At 37.8% G+C, this 22,827-nt stretch overlaps 1 protein-coding gene across 2 annotated transcripts in view; it reads left to right on the forward strand.

The window, feature by feature from the left end:
* Nucleotides 1-8,440: 8,440 nt before the first annotated feature.
* Nucleotides 8,441-22,827, forward strand: part of DNTT (DNA nucleotidylexotransferase) — a 73,093-nt gene continuing 58,706 nt past the window's right edge. For both annotated transcript variants that reach the window (XM_026050997.1, XM_026051006.1), the window contains exons 1-3: nt 8,441-8,643; nt 11,582-11,756; nt 16,575-16,700. In XM_026050997.1, coding sequence (XP_025906782.1) covers nt 8,441-8,643; nt 11,582-11,756; nt 16,575-16,700 — 504 coding nt within the window. The remainder of the gene's footprint in view (nt 8,644-11,581; nt 11,757-16,574; nt 16,701-22,827) is intronic.

Below are 22,827 nucleotides of genomic sequence, written 5' to 3' on the forward strand. Positions count from 1 at the left end.
AAATAATCCACCAGCTGCCCTTAAGCAGGAATGAGTTTGGTAACTGCTCAGTGTAGAAATCGCAGCACTCAACTTCGTTTTCTTTTACCCAAAATGTGGAAATAGGGCTTTAGGAATTCACGGGCTTTTAAGGTTGCCAGTAATTTATAGTAATTATAGTGGGACATCTAATCCCACAGTGGGACCTTCTGCGTTACAGGTTGACCTGAGGAGGGGAAAAATTTTGCTTTGTGTCCTTTATCTGCAATTGGACTAAAACACATAATCTGGTAAAATAAATACTTCTGAAAAAGAATTGTCAGTGTTTGGAAATTTCATGCAATCCACCTGCATGGAAACCTCCGTTTTATCTTGTGGGAGTTTGTATCTTTTTTGACAGCTACATCAGTCTAAACCTTCATGGCTCAAATCCAAATATGATATTCTGCCATCTGATCCTATCAATGGCATAGTTAGCTCAGCAGTTTGGTTAGTCATGGGTCTGTGTTCTCCTTAACTCAAAACTAAATAGTTCATATCGCCAAGACACAGTGAGTAGCTTGAAAAATGAATATAGGCTGTGTGCAGATGTGACCACAAACAAAGCCAACGCAGGTGGCTGCTGTGGAGTCAGGTCTGACTCCAGTCTGTCAGACAGTGTTAATGCAAACACAGCTGTTACCTCCCAACACATTTTTTTAAATAAAACAACTATATTTGTACAAACTTAAGCACAAGAATTACCTAGTGCTAAACCCATTTGGCAATGTGAATCGATGACTGCAGCTGTACTAATACCTGGTACCCTTCTTTCTGCAAGCCCCCAACTTCTCATCCAATGCCATTCTGGTCAGACAAACGTGCCGATCTTGAGCTGTGTGGAAAAGGGCCTGAAAATGTTGTATCCATTAAACTGATTATCTGCACAGTGGGACTGTCTGGCTAAGGGATATGGAGGAAATGTGTCATGAATTACTGGTACAGCTATAAATGAAAAATAAATAGCACAATAATGGTGTCAGTTCTAGATTTAGCATGACCAATTTCTTGTGTTTGAATGAGATGGTACCTGCGAGAGATGTTCAGAGAGCTGGGGTGGCAGGAGTGCAGGGGCAGTTCGGGCTGGTGTACAGGACCAAGGCCCTCTGAATGCAGCAATAGCTGCAGTGATGAGATGATGGGGTCTTGAGCAAGAAAGGAACAGGATGTGTCCTCAGTCACTACTGTAATGAGGAAAGAGTCTGAAATATTGACAAGACAAGGAATCATGAGCTATTAGTCTTTTAATGTATTGCTGAATTCTTTCTTACCTGCTCCAGAGAGGTAGAGGAAGCTGTTTGGCCATTTTTAATGGGTAGCTGGCTCAACCACCTTATTAATGGAAGTGCTTTTCAGGTGGCTCTTCTAACCTGAGATTGCTCAGAGCCAAGTTTCTCAAGTTTTCCTTCATGATTTATAGTCAGGTCTGATGGTTTCCTTTGATTCAGTCATTTTACAGTGAAGCTCAGCTGGATGTTTCTGGAGCAGAACAATCACTGTCAAGCCTACCGTGGATGATGAGGGCATAAGAAACCACCTACTATTGTGTCTAATATACTTTCATATATATACTGCATATTTAGAGTAGTTTAGGGGTTTAATTTTAAGAACACTCTTTAATATTCCTATGTTATCCTATTTTTATACAATGAATCCGTTAAATAGCACTGTCAAGCCATGTAAAATAGCCTTGCTATTTTGAAGTACTGTCAAATCGCTTCATCCTTGTTAGTCCTTTAAATTGAACACTTTTTCATTTTCTGGCCCTCATGTTCATCCTGTTGCATTGTGCTGCCTTCTGCTCCTGTGGGTTTTTGTGCTGCAGTCTCCCTTCAGCAGTCCTGCAAATATTCTAGAGCTATTTTTGATACCATTCAATTCTTATTTGACACTGTCTACTGGAGAATAGCTATTAAGTTGTTTTGTTAATGGCCTATTTTAGATATTTGCCCTTGATGCGTGGTGATATCTTCATCACTGTCAAATCATTCCTACTCAGAAACCTTTCTCTTATCCAGCACCACCTTTTTCTGTTCATTTTGCTAAAGTGAAGAATATGCATATATGCTCTCACTTAGATAGGAACTTATTACTTCTCAGAAAAAAGACAGCTCCTCTAACTTGTATTCCTCAAGGAAAAATTCTCCTTTCAGGACAGTGTGCAATCAGCACCATAAAGGCTGCTGCAAAGTTGGTCTGAAAACTTCCTTGAAACGCTGGGCAGATCCTCATCTTTATACCTGTCATCCCTTTCTGTTCCTATTGCCCCACTCTGTTCCTCCTGCTTGAGTATTCAGCACCTGTACTGAGTGGAAAGGATGAAGATGAACCCTCATAATGAACCCTCATAACCCACATGATAGTGAAAAAAGTCAGCAGGAAGGGGAAGGGAAGATGTAAAAAACATGTGGCTACTTGTGACAGAAATTTTTGGCTTTACTGATATGTGCAAACATGCAGAGATTCCCCCTTGGAAGGTGATGTCATAGGACATGTTTTCTAGTTTATTAGATTTCTGCATAAAGGACTAACCAAATACTCTGCTGATACAAATCATGTTGCTTTAGCAAATCATAATTTTAATGTGAACTGAATGGTTCTGTGATTACACCCAGCCCTGATTAAAGAATTATACTTTATATGGTTCCCTACTATTTTAGTTTATCCTCAGACCTATTCATCAAAACTTCATCTATGCATGTTATGCTCGTGACTTGCTACAGCTCTAAAGCTCATTATCTCATAGCTTTGCAGGTTGCTTTGAGATGTTTGTGCAATCTGAACAAAGATTCAGCACAGCATAAACTAATATTAAGAGAAAGATGTGTGTGTGTGTGTGTCTGTGTGTGTGTTTTTCCCACCCCTCCTCAATCCATCACAATGCATTTTGTTCACATAGGTTAATGACCCATTTTTGCAGGAAGCTTTCCCCAAATTCTCCTACTTTATTGTGGTGGACAAGTAAAAGCTGGGTGCAAGTTGAGTATTACTTCTATGATGCTGGTGTCAAGCCTGTTGAAGAACAGTCTAGAATAGCTAGAAGTGAACCAATTTGGCTTAGAAAATCTGTATGTAGAAATATTTAAAAAAAAAATCTTCTTGGGTGTGTATGATAGATGTTGAGTCTAATGGCTCTTCATGACTATTAATGCAGTCTCAGAATTTATGTCTTAGCTTGGCATGACTTCTATATCTTTGTAATCACCCCATTTTTTGAGGTAGTTGAGCAATGGGGGCTAAATTTGTCTATATTGTGCTTATATTCATCATATTTTGAGTTTCTATGTATTGTAAGCTTTGTGATAATTTGTCCTCAGCAATGAAAAATCATGGTATTGAATTACTTCTCTCTAAGATCCTGAAAATCATGTTGTACAAGTGACTGAATCAAAATATCTTTCAATTTTGTCAAGTATCTTTGGCAAAATTAAGTGAACTACAAACTAAAAACAGCATTCATAAATATATTTACTAGTTTTATATCCTTTCTGCTGTTATGGTTCATGATATGTAATAATAATTTAACCATAGAAATAGGGGTCCATAAACCTATAGGAAGGTATAATGATGCACAATTTTCTTTTATTTTTATTATTAATTACAATCAATGTCAGACCTTTGTAATGTTGCCGAATGGCAGATGAGGTTAGTGTGAAATAGCTTTCACAAAGCTTCTTTCTCTCAGAAGTGGCTTTGGATTAACCAAGAAACCCAGCTGGATAAAGCAAATTCTTCCCTGCTCCCTGCTGTAATTAGTTCTATTATTAACGAAGTTCAGCATCTCAATAAATCAAGGGGGTCAGACTTGTGCATCGTTCCACTGCACTTTCTGCCTTTGGCTCATACTTGCTCAATAAAAAAGCATCTAATAATTTTTTTACCTGTAAAATTCACAACATGTCCCTCAGCTGAACATCTGTTTTGTTTTCTCTCCAGAGGTGGTAGGAAGAAGATGCATTATCTTCTCTAACGAGTCTTGCAGTTCCTCAGATGCTGCCCTGGACTCTGTTCTGCAGCTTATTCCAGTGAAGAGTGCAGGACCAACAGTGTCAGAACTCACTGAAATGTGACCCATTGCCCACTGCTTTGGCTTTATAGCTAGAAAGTGAAAAATTTCTTAGCTTTGTGTTATGCATAAACATCTGAGGGAAATGAGGGGGAGCTACTGCATAGTGTTATCTAGAAGTTTTTCTTCTCTTTGCAGCAACATTGTCTATTGCAATTATTTACTGATTGATTTCCTATTACCTGGTTTGACTTTCCTTAGTCTAATGATATGGGAGCTGTAGCCCAAATAAGCATTGCTGTATTATGGAAAACTGAGTATAATTGAAAGCATTTTATGAAGCATGGACCTAGTCTCATCCATTCTTTCATTATTTTTGTTGAAGTGCATTTGTCTTTATGGATAGCCTCACATGTTACTGTCTGTAGTACAGAGGATGTTTACCTCACAGATACTGCAGTATGCATGTTTTAAAAGATGAATTGTTCTAGACCTGAATTCCTGACACAGCTGCTGCAAGATGTACCAATGGTAGAACCAGTACCTAGTGTGCCAGCCAGCTCAGTGGGGATTGGTGGTTAACAGAGCTGCGCCAACAGAGTGAACAGCCCTGGCAGGGTGTGCGATTTTATGAAAGTGTTTTTCTAGTGTTAACTTTTTATGTAAGAAGGTTCAGAAATGGCCCCAGGAGTGCTATTTGGTTATCACTGAGATAAGGGAAGGAGCTTTCTGGGTGGTTGAGTGAAGCCCATGCAACAATGTTTGTGAGGTCTGTCATCTCTGAAGGCCACCCTCCCTCACCCCCCTCAAATAGGGACATTTACCTTTGCAAACTGTCTCAGGAAGAGATGGACCTACCTGACACTGTCAATATGGCAGTCACTGATGCCCCTGCTAGTGCGGTTCTAATCATGTCAGGAAGCAGTAGTGCAGTTAGAGGAACCATAGGATGGACTTGCAAACTTTCCTGTGTGTGGAACAGTGGGATGGAAGGCAGAGGGAAAACATTTGCTTCCAGGTAATACAAATGTATTAATGTGGGTGGGCAGCAACTCCTGCTGGATTTTGCCACTTTTGTTTACTTTTGTCCATACTGTAAGTAGGGACCTGCTTCCCTCCTCTCTGATGTGGTACTGTTGTATTCCCTTTCTAAGCCCCTTCCATGGGAAAGGGGAAAAGCAGATGTTTTGTGTATTTTTACTCTTCCACTTTGGGGAATGGGAAGCACAGTTATTGACGGTAGCTAGAATTCTTAGCCACAAAGGCCAGAATTCAAACAAAAAAGTCACAGCAATACCTAGAGGAAGAGGTAAGCGTCAGGATACTTTTAAAAGGTTCATAAAAATATTCATTGGAAAAAACCCTGAATTTTTATCAAAGACTTAAACTAAGAAAAATAAATCTTTACATAACAGTGATATACAAAATGCTGTTAAGCCTGTGTTAAATCTTTATTAAACTAAGCAGTGACTGTGCTTTTTTTTTTTTATTGCGGGTGCTTAAGAGGTGCTTTTGCTGAAGGTTAGTACACTGCAGCTGCATATTAAATCATCTGTCATCATTCTCCCCAAGAAAGCCATATAAAAATGGGCAGGTAACATGATATAAAATATTTAATGTGTAGTTCATATGAAAGCAGAGCACTAAAAGAATATTTGAAAGCAGGAGGTGCTTTGTTGATTTTTGCCAGGCCTGGGATGCAGGGAGCTGAGCTGTGCTCTGCTGCAGCTCTGTGGTCCCATGCTTTGCCCCAGGAAGGCCCTTGGAGGTGGCTCAGCCTGGTTTGCCCAGGGCTCCCTTGCTGCTGTTGGCATAGGCATCACGAGTGAGAGAAGATGGTTATGTCACTCACGTGCATCCCTACCCTGGGTTGTCTGTGGCCTTCCTGCACAGCAGTAAGGCTGAAATGTGGAAACTTGCTCTAGGCTTCCATTGGGAGCTTTTCTGAAGGCCCGAAGACAGCAACCTGCTGGGTACTCACCAGCCTGGATGCTGGTGGTTGAAAGGGCTGCCCAGCTTTCAGGTTGCTGAGCATGGTGAAGAGCCAAGGTGTTGCACAGGGTGCCATGCCTTGGGGAATGGGACTGACTTCCTTCATTCTGAGCAGCAGAGTCTCTTTGCCAATGCGTTTGTGCGCTCTCATGTGCACGTTCTGCTTTCCATGCCAAAAATGTTGACAAAAGTGTAGTGTGATGCTGTAGGAGCGTGTTCTTTCTACTGAGAGAAGAAAAATCCCATTAATTTTAAAAGGCATTTTTAATAAAACTGGGTCATTGGTAGAGACCTTCTCACAGCACTGGGCTATCTTCATTGGGCAAAGCAAATCTGTCTGCTGCACAGACAGAAGCAGAGGTGAGTGCCTAACTTGCTTAGATATGTTTGAAAATTCTGCTAGGCCTGTCTGCATCTTTTTTTGGCACCAAAATGCACTTGAAAATCTGGCTCAAGAGTTATTAGAATAACACAAAGGAATAATAACTTATGTTTTCAATGCCAGAAGGGTTTTACTGGCACTGAGCATATTGATGTTACACTGGGGGAAATTACATTTGCATGTTTGAGAGCACTGAATTAATTACAACGTGAAATAAGGCTTTGTTTAACATATGTAAAGAATCTGCTCTCAAATACATTATTCCTTGTAGGGCTTGAAATAAATAAAGTGTCCTAGCAAGCCCAGGAATGTGGCGAGCAGGGAGATGGCTGGTTTTCTATGGTTGATTAGTAGTTTGGAAAATGGACACACAGCAACCAAAACAGATTTCTAAGTCTTATTGCTAGACCTATTGCTATTAATTTTATTCTTTGCTGCTATTCTTTTGCTTAAGCCTCTTAAAGTCTGCTTGTCCATTTTCTAGTTCCTTTGAAAATATCTCATATAAGATAATAGCCTTGAAATGATTTATTTTGATAAACTTAATGCTACAAATTGAGAAGAGGAATGGATATTTTGGCTTCTAGGGAAGCCTGAGGCAATGGAGGAAACAATTTGAGTGTGTGTATATATTTATGGCCTCGGGAAGACCCCAGAGCTGAAAGCTCTCCATTAATTTTTGATGGTTAGCTTGTATTCTGATCAGAAGTATTTCTATATACCTCTGAAGGTGTGCAATTGAAGAAGCAAGAGCTATAGGGCTTGGAAAAATGTTAGTAAAATACTTTATGGCTTAATTTTAAACTTATGGCCATACTGGAGAAGATAGTTTTCAAGTCATTTTCCATAGCTCATGTACTATACATCTGTCATGAAATGATTGAAATTAAAATAGATTAGACAGGATTTTACAGATGGTTTCCTCTCCCAAACTTGACCACTGAGAGGTGCAAGCTAGAACACTTTTCAGCCATCCTTGAGAACTGACAAAATCGAAATATACTACTAAACAATTAAAATCTGATATGGAATGGGGGATATCCAGCACAAACTGATAGCTTTTTCTGCTAAAATAAACACATGTGCTATAGCCTGCATTGTTTGAACTCTCTCTATGCAGATGGATATTCAGAGTGATGCAAAATTGGCCGGCGTATTGGAGTCTGTTCCCAATACGTTTTGGGGGAGATGTGGGAAAAGACACCATCTTCTGGGGCAGCATGATGGCTATGTAGCAACTGTAATCTCTTCTGCAGTTGTCTGAAGGTCACTGGATGCTTAAAAACAAGAGGAGTTCTCGCTTCCCTGCGTGTGCCATAGGAAACTTGGTGCTTCCCCAGGCAAGGAGTGCAGAGCATTTCATGTTGGCAAGGTTTATTTGAGATAGAATCTGATGCTTCTTCTGTATTCTTCATTGCCTTAATACCAAAATGACAGGTGACTTTTTTATTGTAAAGTTCATTTTAAATGTTTATTCTTTCCTTTAAAGTATTCCCTTTTAATCAACACTTTATTAAATGAGACAGAACAAAGTGAAAATTCATGAAATACTATGTAAAGCCATACAGACCTTCAGATTTAGTTACACAGAAGTACACAGTCTGGAAGAGAGATGTATATTGTTACTTGAATACTGCAACAGTATTAGAATAATTTTCTTTTTAAAATTTACTGCAAATTGTAATGTCCTGCAGTATAGAGAAATCTGAAAACAGAAAGTGAGAGGTCTATGCCATTAAACCAGCTAGAGACCTGGCTCAATATGCTGAGCTAATCTTACTCTCAGTATTATTTGGAAAAGGCTTTATAGGCAAGGGTTATTTTAAGGAAATAGCACATACTTGCACCTATCTGGAGAAGTTCTGTGAGTGAGGTGCTGCATGCAAGGCTGTTAGCTGGCAAAGTGTTGCATCTGGCTTTGATTTCAGAAGAGAGGCAGAGGCAAATGACTTCAATGGGTGGTGACATTAGGTACAGCTGTTGCCTGGTGCAAAGTGTGTGTGCTCCTGTTTACCCAACCTAAGATTCTTCTGCCTTGCATCATGGAGAGGATCAGAGCTCCAGCTGTGGCCTCCCGCAAGAAGAGCCAAAGAGAAATGCAGTCCCCAAAGCCTCCCTGCAGCTATGAGATCAAATTCAATAAATTTGTCATTTTTATCGTGCAGAGGAAGATGGGGAAGACCAGAAGGGCATTTCTGATGGAGCTGGCAAGAAGGAAGGGTTTCAGAGTTGAAAGTGAGTTAAGGTAGGAAAACCTTCGTATGTGTAAAAGTAAAAAAATACTTATAATGCTTGAAATGTTCTAATTTAACAAACGTGGTTGTGCAAGTGATTGCAGTGGAAGTTTTTGTATATTTGGATGTACTTTGATCTTCCCACCGTAACAAACTTTCTGGATTTTAGCATGTGTTCTTTAAGTACTGCTCATCTGTTATCTTCTGGGAAGAAAGCAGAGAACAGGCAGAACACAGATGTTGGCAAAAATGCTAACTTTTACCTTCGAAATCTGTGTTTCTGATTTATCTTAATCTGTCAGTTGTAATGTGTTTGCACTTCTCAATGTGCTACTTCTCACATGGAAAATCAAACAGATGTAAGGTCTGACCTTGCAAATGCTTCTCCCACGATTTTTTTCTGTGCATTAACATAGTCTCATTGGCATAAATGAATCATGTCTTTAGCTGAAGTAGATCAGTCATTGTTTATTTCCTGCTGAAGTCAGGTTGAAATTGATCTGAATTTAATGGCTAATTCTTGAAATGAAGAGAAAAAAATATATGTATATAGAGACATGAAAAATCCAATGAGCTGACAGGGATGTGTTTCTCTACAACATTTCTGGCATACTAATAGTCTTCCTTTGAATTATACAATTGAATTTTAATGTGATACCTTTATAAATAAAGAATTGCTGTCATGCTTTACTCGTATAGAAAAGCCCTGCAGAAAAGGCCAAGGAAGGAAATACCCTAGAAGCTGCCTTCCAGGATGAGGGTGTACTCCAGCTGCAGATTCCTATGGTGGTGCTTGGGTAATGCCAACATGGTTGATAGCAGGACATTCCCCAATTAGTGCTCTTCACGAGCTGAAGTTGTGCTATTACAATGCTATCTGGTAAATTTCCTGAAAAGTTGGAAGAAACACAAATATTGATTTGTGTTTCTGTATCTGTATGCATCCTGGATCTTTTTAAATGCTCATTCTCTCCAGACTTTTTTTAATCACAGAAACTTTGAAAGGCCAAGGAAGGAAGTTCACGTGTGCAAATAATTTGTATAACAAGTTTCAGGTAGGTGTTGTATAGAACTAGGCCATTAGTCTAACATGAAACTAATTGAATTTGAAGAAAAATGGATGGTGTTGTGCTGAATCCTACATTAATAATCCATTGAGGACTGAGCATATCTGGTCTGCTTCTGCAGTGGTGTTTATTGCTACTATTTCAGCCTTCTTATAGGGCTGAATTTCTATAATGCAGAACAGACAGGTGTGTGTTTAATCCTAACTGCTACTGGATAAAACAAAAGTATTTAACTATTAATTTTTTTGTTTTGAGAATGCTCAAGGAAACGTTAGATTCATGTTTTGTGCCAAGAAAAAAAAACACAGCTGTACAGGTACCAGAGGAAACCGGTGCACAGCAACTAAACTGCTGCTGCGAGCATAGTGATGGCAGAGTTCCCAGATCTGTGGCATACATTAAATATGAATAATTTATATAAAGTAAAATAAACCACAGGAAGCAGAAGTTCTGTGTGTCTAACTGTTTTTTACCCAAGTGGAGATGTGACAGTTTAATTAAAGTAGAGCCAAGAGGAGTTAAACAATAATAAAAACAATATTTAATGGAGATTGACCTAACCTAGATTTGTCATCTTTTAGGTCATAATAAAATGACCATTTTTTCTAATGGTCTCTCTACAGGTTGAACAATATAAAAAAGATTGTTATAATGCAACATTTTTCTTATTTCTAAAATATAGGACATAGAAGCGTTTTTTTCAGCTTTCCAGAATACAGTAAATTGAAGGTTCCTGAGGACCATGTTGTAACAGTTTTCTAGGGGATAACCCTACAGTGTTTTTTGTGATTAGGCCATTCAGTAAAGTCACTGACTGTAAATGTGAGGTCAGGGGTTTTGCTGATCTCCTATTACATAGCTTTCTTTGAAAGGTTGCATGCAATCAATCTTATCCAACAGTTAGCACAGCTCTTCTGGAAGCCCATATTAGCTACTCATCTGCACCAGAGGTGCCCTGAATTCTATGAAAACAGGGTAAAATAATCATATTGGATGTATGTGCATTTTTCCACAGTAAGTTTAGGAATATCATGGTGGTTCTCAGTTAATTTGCTCCTAGATTTTGGGGATATTGAGGTTCTACAGAGTTCATGAAAATTAGTGGTTAGGTAAAGAGGGAAATGCAGAAGATAAGAGGTAAAGGAGAATCAGGTAGGTGTGTGAGAACAACTTTGTGCTTTATTTGGTTCTAGAAACTTCACATGAGTAAGAGCCTTTATAAATGTTGTTGATGTTAGAGTACCATCAACTGGAGGTTGCTTTTGCTTAGATCCCAAAGTTCATTAACCTTGAAACACAGGCCCTTAGCAAATCTGTTTGGAGGGTGGCTTGATCTGCTCTTTATTTGAACAGGGTCTTTAGCTTCCTCTTCAGTCAGCTATCGGCCCTGTGAGTGACTCTACAGCACTGACAGTGTGGAGACATGCTAGGAAGTTCACATTTAAAAATTCCTACTGTGGTGGTAATTTTCTAAACTTCTTAAAGAATATTAATAGGTCAGGAAATTTACAGGCTGTGCTAAATATATACGTAGTTTCCTGGAATGTAAATGTTGTCCTTGTCTCCTCTTTACTGGATAAAGATGCAAACCAGTCATTCTTTAAAAATGAAGTCTTGGATGATTCTTTCCCATGTTATTCTAATATATCAAGCTGACTTTAGCATAGTAAACCTTTTTCAGCAATGCAATTTTTTCAACTACCGTATAATCTCTTTAACACTAACCTATTAATTTTGAGTCAGCTAAACCAGGTTTTCTAGCGCTAGTGACTTACAGCGAAGAGGACTCTAGGAGGAGTGTGTAGTCCATAAGACTTGAGCATTGGCCAATACTGTAAATAAAAGGGGAAAAAAAACCTTATTTTTGTGTGTTTCTTGACAGTGACTCTGTCACCCATGTTGTAGCAGAGAACAATTCCTACTCGGAGGTATTGGACTGGCTGAGGGGGCAGGCAGTGCAGGAGAGCTCCCGGTTTGAGCTCCTGGATATTTCCTGGTTCACAGCCTGCATGGAAGCTGGGAGGCCAGTTGAGGCAGAAATGAAATATCGACTCCTGGTAAGTCATGTAAAGTCATGAAAAAGGAATGTCAGTGATTTTACCCTCCTAGCCCCAAATGTATAAAAATATATATAAATAGGTTGTGAATAAGTTTTGAATTTATACTTTCTAAAGCTTATTTTAGTAATTTATGCAATTCCAAGAAATTAAGAAGGATGCCTTCTGAACCTTTTCTTATATTGGCAGATAGCGTTATGGTCTATAAGTTATCATGGTCTTGCAGGTTAGAAACAGGATAATATTTGTTCTTCATGCAAGATTACTGCCATTAAAGAGAAAAGATCACTCAGTGAAGCATTTGATTTTGTTGTGGAGTTGTGATATTTCCACAAATGTTTAAACATCCTGAAGGGATGCATTTAAGTGAATTCTTGGAGGCACATTTGTTCTTCAAAGCAATACAAAAATGCTAAAATCTTTGCTGAATAGCAGCAAACAGCTGGCTGGTGAAGACATTGATTTGTATGTCAGAAGACTTTTGAGTCTGATCGCTTTATAGTGAAGTGCAGGGCTCCTCCTGGGCTTGGGAGCCTGGAGCCGTGGGGACTGTGTGAACGATGCCACTGCTGCCAAGTGGCATCTGAGAAACCCATGATCACAGCCCTGTGCATCTCCCTGGTAGGTAGAGCATGTCTGAACTAAACAGTAATATTAAAGTTCTCCTCTTTGTTATCTGGATTTTTAGGATATGAAGAATGATTCTGCAATGAAAGCTATTGCTTGTGATTCATTTTTCAGTCATCTTTCCTTGCCAGACACTATTTTTCCAGATTTTACACACAAAAATTGCTGTTTAATAACAATTTAAAAAGCAATGAATACACCAGATGGAGCTGTCGCTCCCAGACTCAGCATAATGCTGTGACAGAATGGGTGTTTATATTTGCAGTGCTCCCAGGGAAATATTTCTGCAGTATTTTTGCAATGTTTCCAGTGAACCTGCTGAAAGGAAAATATGCTAAAAAGTAAAAGCTAAAGAGAAATAAGAGTAGTCACAAGGTTTTTACTATTATATGATCTTAAACACAAATAGGTTGTAAAAATAAATCTTGTTTTAAAATTTCTTAACAACAAAATCACAAACAAGGTCAGCAAATCTATAAAACCTACTATGCTACTTTTCACCAGGTTTAAAAAGTGAACAAAATTACCCATTGTGCAGCTTCCATTTAATATACTCAGTGCTGAAAAGCCTGTAGCTTCAGATGGCTCAGAAAGTATCTTTTCATGGATTGATTTTTTTTCTTTTCAAAGCAAGAAATACCTTCATTTCTCCCCAAAATATCTCTAACTGTGCTGAAGCTTGCATTTTATCTGTGAGAAGGCTACTGAAAATTGAGCTGCCTTAGGTTTCTTTTATATGTACTAAGTAGGTCTTTTTGGATTAATACTAGAGCAGAAATTTCTGAAAAAAAAAAATAGCTAGCAGCACTGTCACAGGATCATTACTATACTTCAAGGCTGGCTCTGTAAGCAAGAGTTTCTATATTTATTGAGGCATAGAGGCTTCGTGCTAATAATTGTAAAGCACAGCGTGCAAGCCAGCAACAGCAGTACTATTAGCTTTAAAACTTGGTTATGACCACTATTGTATAGTACTCTGCAAGTACTAAACCTTTTTGTAATGCAAACAAAGAAATAAAAGGATTCTAGAAAATTAGCAAATTTAAAATTATTACTGATGTATCCTTGGGACTTTTTTGGCTTGATAAATGAGGAAGGAATGGAGTAAGTGGTAGTTTTCCTTTTAAATATTGAGCCAAACTTGTAAATAAGGTAGGAGAACTGGTGTTTGGCTAAAGACAAATTTGTTCTGTTATATGAGCCATGTGAAATGAAAGTGAATTAACTAATCTTGAACTGAACGGGCTGTATCATAAGAGTTCTGGGAGTAAAAAGAATGGATGTCAGTATGTGAATATTTATATAAAATCCCATCTACAGTGGTCTTTGAGAAAATGCCCAATTTCAGTGGTGCCAAAGTTTCTCCTTCCAGGTCTCTCACTAGTCTGGAAGCATAAGCTTTCTTCAGGGCACTTGTTGTGGATAAGAAATGTCCTTGATAGTGCAAAACAAGGGGAATAAGCCAGTTACAGACCATTAGGTAATACACTAATTAAAATTATCATTAAAGTGCAGACTGCTCTGCAAGAGACTCTGATGTTGGAATGATTTATGTACTATAAAAGGTTGGGTGAGCAGGCCTGAGCTTGTCTGAACTTGCAGAGATTCCTTCAATGATAGTTGACTTTTCTACTTAACCATGATTTAATTCTACCCAAGCAAGGTAGCCAAACTGCAACTTTAAAGGGAAACTTTGTCCCAGTGCCACTTCTGAGCAGGGGAGCATCCCTTTTCTGCCAGCCTGTGGTTTTTTGGGATGCTGGCATTGCATAAATGTGCAAATCCTCCTCCTTGGAGCCCTGGCAGTGGCATGTGATAGGCAGCTTGTATTTAACATTTTCCTCAGCTTCTCTCTCGATTGCCTCATGAAAGAGGGAGGCTTTAACTAATGGAGGAAATCTGTCACATAGACAGTTAGAGTTCCCCAGAAAATAAAATGAAACTTATAAACTAGCCTTCCTCTGTTCATAAAATGCTGGCTATCAGCAGGCATTATGATGATTGGTGCTGTCTGGGCTTAGCAGAGCTGCTGGCTGTTAAATGATGTGGCCTGACACAGTCCCTAGCAGCTACCTATGCTCCTCATTCACTGCTGTGACTCTCAGGCTTTTTCATTTCCCTATGCTATTATACTGCTTTGCACATTCAAATAAAATCATGGCCCGATGTGGAAAGTATTAAACAGAATGCTTTGGAGACCAGAGCTTTCTCACCTTCATACAGCACCGTTCATACAATACCAAATACAGCCATTTTGCATGTTTTCTGTAGCAACTTGTCAGAATTAAGGTATAGTTTTATCAGAAGCAAGCAAGGAGCCTGTACTTCTAAAAATTTACAGTGCCAAACTCTGTGTAGTCTGCCGTAATTTGATCTGAATGTAATGGAGATGTCTGCAAAAGAGGGATTTAAATGCTTACGTTTTGCCCATGTTTGTAGCTGTTTTCTCCCAATACTATAAATTATCCTGAGGTTGTGAGTTTTGCAGGATTCCTTGTACTGCGCTAATTTCCACTGGACAGCACGTTTTGTCCCATAATCTGTGCAAATATTGCATACTCCCATCTGCTCTTTCCACCAAAAAGCGATAGAAATTCTGCTCTTCTGTTTTGCTGATGACAGGAAAAGATAATTTCTGTAGCTCTCATGCAGGCACCATAATATTCCCTACAAATCAGATTGAAGCAATTAGAGTCGCAAGACACTTGCTATTGATTTCTAGTCCAATTTTGTTCTGTTATTTGTACAACCAAGTCAGGCTAATTAAGAATGTAACCAGGTGGATGCTGATTGAGGGGAAAAATGCTCAAATAATTTTGCTGAGGCACAATGGGATTTTTATGTGCCAGTCTATCACCCTTCTAAGTGTGCTGAGTTTCTGCATTAATTTCACCCTCATTAGATGCCAGGTTAGGACTATGCATGGGGCTTTTTTCCCCCATATATATCAGATCTCTGTTCTAATGTAGCTAATGGCTCACTGTGTGTGCTCTTCAGTAATATTATGTTTGTTCACAGTCCTCTCAGCTGGCACTGTCATTTCAAGCAGTGTATTAGCTATAATCAATCATAGTTTATGTGATTTAAAATCAATTTTAAAGTATAATTCATGAATGCGTGTAAGAGTGGATGAGTAGAGCTGTTGCTCTTGACTGAAACTCATTTTAGTTATTCCCAAGAGTGGACTTATGCGTGAAATAACTTCCTTCGTTTCAGCATATACTATGCAAACTGCCATATAATTCTCTGCTCTTTCAGCTGTGTAAGCAAATGCCCTTTTTTTGTGAATATTATTATGTAACTACTTTGAATCAAATACAAAAGCAATTTATATCTTACATGTGTACATGTCATGTCACAAACATGCATAGGTTTGTCTAGCATAGCTGCTATCTATATATCTTTAAGAAAGAGACCATTTTTCTGTTGTTGGACTGAAAATTTTCTTAGTGTGTATGTGTGATTTTTAACCATTCCCTGTGGCTTTTGGATAATGGCATGTAATATGTTTTTGGCAGATCTGCCAAATATTTTCAGGCAAAATGATAAATAAGAATACTGGAAACAGGGTATTTCACACTTGGGCACTTTCAGTAAAAGCAAAGGAATTAAAAGGTTAGATGTATAAAGCAGCAGCAAAGCTGGTGCTAGCTACTCTGTTCCTGGTACATCACTGATCAGGGCACTGACCTATTGAGGATACACAGCCTGGGGACACCTTTTTGCCATTTTTGGGATATGAATTAATATCCCACCTTGTAGGAGAATGGAACAATGAGAAGAAAAGAGCAGGATAGTTTGTAGATGTTTAGGATGCTCTTGTTTTAAGGTTAGGCACTTGGTTAGGTTACTTAAGGTTAGGTACTTAGCCTTTCCACGATAACAGCAAAAGCAATATTCACCAGGTAAAGATTTCCTGTTTTATAATAACACAGTTGAAATCTTCATGCAAGAACTTTATTTGCAAAACAAATACTCCTGGTAGTCGCCAAGTTTGTCAGCCCTAATAGGGAATAGGCACTAACAGGAAATCTTTTGATTTTTTTCTTAGGTAGATAATAAAGACATTAATAATCTTATTACAATTAAAGGAAGATATGTTGGGCATTAGAAATATACTTTTAGTATTTTAAACTGGTTGATAGAAGCAACACCACTTTACCTTTATTCCTCCCCTCTTTTTTGTCTTAGGAACAAGATGAGTGTCCAGCTGTGAATACATGTGAACCAGAAGTGCCATCATTTACTGCAAGCAGAGTGTCTCAATATTCATGTCAAAGGAAGACAACTTTAAATAACTTTAACAAGAAATTCACGGTAATATGTGTTCGATTCATGAGTTAGAACAAATAATAAAGTACTTGGGTCAATGCTATCAATGGTACCTTCAGCAAATTGACAAGTTAAACATTCAGCACAACTGAAACAAATCTGCTGTATTTAAAATAAAACAATGTAAACTTAATTACATCTTTTATGTATTGCTGCTGAAAGCTTATCTTGAAATATGCTAATAGCTTGCAAGCACATGAGTGTTTTGGAAAACAAATGATAGAATTATGTTCTGAAAATATCTTTTGGCCTTTCATTATAATTTTATTTGACAAGATGAAAGTAGTAATAACAAAGGTTGGTATTTTTTGCCTGAAGACACTGGTTGTTGTGCTCTCTAGTCTTTTCTCCAGGTGCTCAAATCCTTCAAATGAGACTGCAAGCTTTTTTTTTCCCCACGTTGTCTCAATTATAAAGACAGATTGTGTGATCAAGGTAATCACTTGAACATGATGTACCACCCTCCCCTTAAACTGTCCAATTAAATAGGTATTGCTGTATGTCCTATTTAAAGCTCTTAACATTAGACTTGAGTGAACATGAAAAGACAAAGTCATCTGGTCTAAATTCTACTTAAGGTCTTGTGCCTTATGTCCTCTCTTGGCTGGCTTTGCGCAGTTGGCAACAACTGGTCAATAGGAAATATTTGACACAGATGCTCTAATGTAACTTAGTCTGAACTGGTCTGGCCTAGATACATTCCTACATTTTCAACTATAATATGAAGCAGCTCTACATCTTCCTGAAAGTTTTGATTTATTTTATTATTACTTAATTTTATTAGCTTTTAATTTTGGGCTGTGTGTATGCATCTGTAAGTAATGACAAATCTTACAAATTCTTATTGTGAAATCTGTATAAAAAGAAAATGCTATTCAGAGTAACAATAGACACCTGTATTTTGAAGAAAAAAAATTTAATGTAAATATTAAAAAGTTCAGGAAGAGTCAGAAGTCTGGAAATTCAGAATTAAAGCTAAACCTGGCAAACTTTCAAGTACTTTGGTCTGAAAATACCCAGTTAAAAGCCAAACACAGTGGGTCTTGCCTTGTAGTAATGCTCTGAATTAATCATTAATCATAATGAATGCCTAGTGGTGTTATGATACTCAAGGAGATGAAAGTGACTGTTCAGAAAATTTCCCTTTGTTAGGTAGTTAGAGAGAATTGAATTTAATTGCCAATTTTGTTCTTCGTAGCCAAGGCTTATACTTGTATAGGAATTGTGCAATATGTTACTGCTCATATTGGATGGTGTCTACAGGGCTGGAGATGGACTGATGAGGGGATGAGGTTGAACTATTGGAGGGGTACCTCAGAAACTGGCCTTTTTCAGTATGAAAAGGAGAAGGCTTTATCAGGACTAAACAGAAGAGTGACTGGGCAGATGGAGCTGGGCTCTTTGCTGAGGTGTAGGATCAGGGAACGAGGACTAGACGTCATGAACTGAAACAGGGAATGCTTCAAAGGGGGAGAAAAAAATTGCAAGGAAAATTTAGCTTGGAAATAGATTGTCCAGAGAGGTCGTGCAGTCTCCATCCTTAAAGGTTTCCAAAATGTGATGGGATGAAATCCTCTTTTGAACTCACTTTGAGCATGAAGTTTTGTCTCCTGAGCTCCTTTCCCTCTTGAATGATTGCATCACTCTAAAAATGGTGGTTTTCCAAATTACTCCAGTGTCCCACTTCCTGCTAGAGAAGCAAAGCTACATATTGTGTTTTCATTTAGTCCATTGAAAATGATCATTGTTTTTCATGTTTCACAAACAACAAATATAGGTTTCTGTAAAGGGAAAATGTCTGACGCAAAAACAGTACAAAGCAGTATGACCAAAAGTTTCTGGAAAATACTCGCCTTTGTGAAGAGGTTTCAATAAGTATCAACTTCAGTGCTGAAAATGAAGGAATATGGGATTTTGAAAGTAAAAAGGGAAAAGTGAAGAGAAACACAAGTGTAATGGAAAAAATACAACAGCTCTTAGAAGGCATGCTGTTGTCATTTTTAATTATTAATAATGAGCACAGAAAGATCCAAAATGAGAATTTGCTGATTTTAATGATGCATTAAAAATAATTTCAACTTATTAATTTATCTCTTCATTTGTAAATTTTCATTTTATTTTTGTTTTTGAATACTGAACTACATAATACTATATTCTGGGGGAATATACAGTTCATCTTCAAGTTGTTGAATTGCTTCATTTAGTCAATATTCTATTCAAACTTTACTGTGAAACCATGTTAGCAGCAACATATTATTTATTGAGTGGGTTCTCAGTTATACCTGCTTTTCAGAGAGGCAATCTCTAAATTATTTCTAGGATTTTCATTGAAGCCGCTTTAATGTCAAACTACAACTTGTACTTGATAAATTAACTGAAAATGTTGGAAGGAATATACTTCAGTGACTGAAGTACTAGGGCTATGTTCAGTTATCCCATATATCAAACATTTCTAAGGCTGTGCAGAAATTAGGTTTAGTGGTGACAAAGGGGGCCATTTTTCATCCCTCTGCCTTGAGAGAAACTCCTCTGGGATCGTGTTGTATTTTATTTCTGGAGGTGATACAGGACAAATTGATGATGCTTATGAGTCTATCCAGCATCTATATCTTGAAACTTATAACGTAGCTCCTCAGGGCTGTTCTTTTTCTTCCTATCCAAAATGTGCAATGACAGTTGAAGGCTTAGGTGTTTATGGACTGCAAGTGTTAACTCATTTTCTGGAGGACTGCCAGTCAGTCTGCCAAGTGCCACAGGGGCTTGATTTTCAGTTTTGCTGTTGTTTTGTGGGTTTTGTATTAAACCTATAATTCATGTTTGTGAGTAGAAGTGTTCCAACAGATTTTTCAGTGCAGACATTTAGCAAAGGAAATGAAGCGTTGGTAGGATTTGGTTGTGTGTGCTGTGGGCAGCCAACTGTTAAATGATAGATATTTTTTTCCCTAGCTCAATGCTGTACATCCCAAAACTAGGTCTAAACCATCTTGAATAATGGGCTGGAGGTAGTATTTTGTTATAACAACTTCATTCTATGAGACTGAGGTGTTTCTTTTTCTTACAGATTTTAAGCTTTCTTCAATTAGCTTGAAAATACAGAGTATTTGCTTGTTACGGTCACGGAGGTTTTATTTACTTTTGTGTTCTTGGATGAACTTTTAGGGATCTTTGATTTTTGCTAATGGATCTAGATGCCTTAACTTGTGTCAAATTTCTCCCTTGAATAATAGAAATTGTATTTGAGAGGGAGTAGCAGTTACATCTGACATCTAGTCTGTCCATAATAGCATGACAAGAGTTACTAATAGGGTAGAGATGTGAATATAATGAGGCTTTGAATTTCCTGCCTCCTAGAGAGATGCTATGGAGACTTGATTATCTGAAGATAGTATAAATATAATTAGTCATTGGTTTTCATCTTGAACTGTTCTGTGTATATTTTACAGCTGGAAGACTATTTATTACAGCTAAAGGGCAAAGAGATTTCATGAGAGGTCATGAGGACAATGTGGAGAGGTGTAGTATGTTCAAGATGCAATTTCTTAGCTCAGCTCTCATGCTCCCTTTATAGGGGAGGATTCACAAAATGATTTACGTGGAGCAAATCAGTTTTACGTCATGGAAGAAACTAACTGGTTGAAAAGCAGTTTACATGCCTATGTTCAATGTGATGCAAATTCTTAAAATATCTTTTTTGTGAGCTGTTGTGTAGTAGCAGGACCTGTTTATTTGGAGAATTAACTTGGCATGTCCAGTCATGTGCTAAGGAAACTAATAGTGGCAATGTGTGGCAGCTTACATAAGAGAAATAGAACGCCTTCAGATCTGTGGGGCTTTCTGCACTCTTTGGGACATGGTACAGGCAGTCCTACAGATTAATGGCAACTGTTCACATGAGTAAATATGCAAAGCAAAAGACCAGATCATTCCACCAGAGGTTGTGCTTTAACACGCTTTCTTTGTTTGTCTTAACATTAATGTTATGATAGAATATGCTATTATAATATTATTCTCTGACTCATTTGGAAATAGCTAGCCATCCTCCCCCTCTCCCATCAAAAATAGACACTTGAGGGCTGCTTTGGGTTGTTTTCATGTGGTAAAATAAATGGAGTCTTTCTGCTTTGCCTGAGAGGCATTGCTGGATCAGAATATTAATACCAGACTGCAGTAAAATTCAGAAAGACATTTCTTGTTTGAGAACAGTTTAATTCCTACAAAAGAAACTAATTAAGTCAGTGGCAAACGCTCCTTTGATTCTGAGGCTTATTCTTAATGCTACTGATTTTTACCCTGTCTTGGCAGAGTAACTCCTGGTAATGAGAATGTGAATGTTGAGCCTGGGAAAGATGGCTGATGTTCCTTCCATTCTCTAAGTATGAAAATTTTTTGCCTTTTCTGTTCTTTTTTTTTGTACCTAGAGAAATATTTAGCCATTATATGAGTTGTTCAAGCACTTCTTATAATTCCAATTTTATTATATTTAAAATATTAATTTTTAGAGTTAATATTATTTTAAGATCAGATGTCCAGAGTTCCTTGTTTTTAATTTTATAGTGATTTTGAAGGCTCTATAAGGAGAAAACCATTAGCTGAATATGTGTTCTAGGTAGTGAATACTGAATGTTACTGATAGAGCTTATTTGAGTAAAACTCTCCAGACTGAACATCAAAATTGCAACGTGAAGTGTTTTTCTATCCAGAATGAACTGGGAGATTGGTCTGATGAGAAAATGAGTCATCTCTTTTTAAGACTATTAACAGGATGTGCCTTGAAATACAGGTAGAGTAGAGGACATGTGTACCCTATGTATAGGGTGTGCCTAGTATAGGACATATGCACCAGTAACTTACAATCTTGCATCTCCATCATATCTGGGCTGTTTTCTTTGAGCATACTAATACATGTAATATCTCTTTACCATTTTAAATGGTCCATTTTAATCCAGTCAGGGGCAACGTTACTAAATCTTCTCTCACAATTAACATCTCTTTCATATTATGCAGAAAAATACAGAAACTCTTCAAAAATGCGATTCTCTTCTGCAAGAGAATAATCTGCAACAATTTTTAGTATGGAAAGCAATTGGAGTTAACAGACAGTCTTGAGACTGTGCATATCAAACTATTGCCATTATTCTCTCGGCTCCTCTGCTTCTCTATATGACTTCACGTGACATGATAATGTTTTTAGAGCTGGACAATGAGTGGGCGTTTCAGATCAGAAAAGTACTTTGGAATGAACCAAAATGGATCTTTTTTACCTGCAACCTCTTCAGTAAATACTACAAATTGAATCAATATGCTTAGTTATCTTGAACTAAATATATTTTTATCTGCGTGCATTTGCATGTGTGTGCGTATGTAAATATAAAGGTATATTGAGCTGTATATATGCATGATGTCTCATTGACTTGTGAAATTACTTAGGATTTAGGATTTACTCTGGGGAAAGTGAGAAACAAATGAAGCCTGTTCTATCTGAATGAATTGGTCATTCTGAATCTCTGAATTCCCTTTAGTTTTGAATGGACACTGAACGCTGGCAGCAGCAATATAAGAACTAAGTCCCATTTAGATGTACATCTTACCAAATAAACTTCAAATGGGAAAAAAAGATTGAGAGGAAAAACAATTTTACTCAAATTGCCATTCTTAGTGTAATAGTCCTTCACAGTCCTTCAACCAAGTATCATGTGGCTTGATTTCTTTCTCTTTTGTTTTTTCCCCTTTTCTTGTTTAGCATCCCTCAATATTTAGCTTTTTGACTGATTAACTTAATCTTTGTAATGATATGGTATGGTTTTATTGAGTTGCAGTAGTATTTGAGGGCCCAAAATGGGGCCTCAAGATTGTTTTTTCTTAATAAGAGATGATGTACAAACACATCAGAAAAGACAATTCATGCCCTGGAGAGCTCAAACCCCTAACTGTTAGTATAGGAAAGCTAGCAGGGGACACAATGACAGAGAATTGAAACAACTCTCCAAGGTCATAGCAGGAAAAAACAAAAACAAAACAACAACAAACCTGAAAAAACACTGGATATGGGCATGGAAACAAGATGAGTGTCCTATCTGTGCAGATTTTCCTTTTATTGTGCACCATACTTTGT

Source organism: Nothoprocta perdicaria, unplaced genomic scaffold, assembly GCF_003342845.1.
Source record: "Nothoprocta perdicaria isolate Ctin4 unplaced genomic scaffold, notPer1 scaffold_111, whole genome shotgun sequence".
NCBI classification, from domain to species: domain Eukaryota; kingdom Metazoa; phylum Chordata; class Aves; order Tinamiformes; family Tinamidae; genus Nothoprocta; species Nothoprocta perdicaria.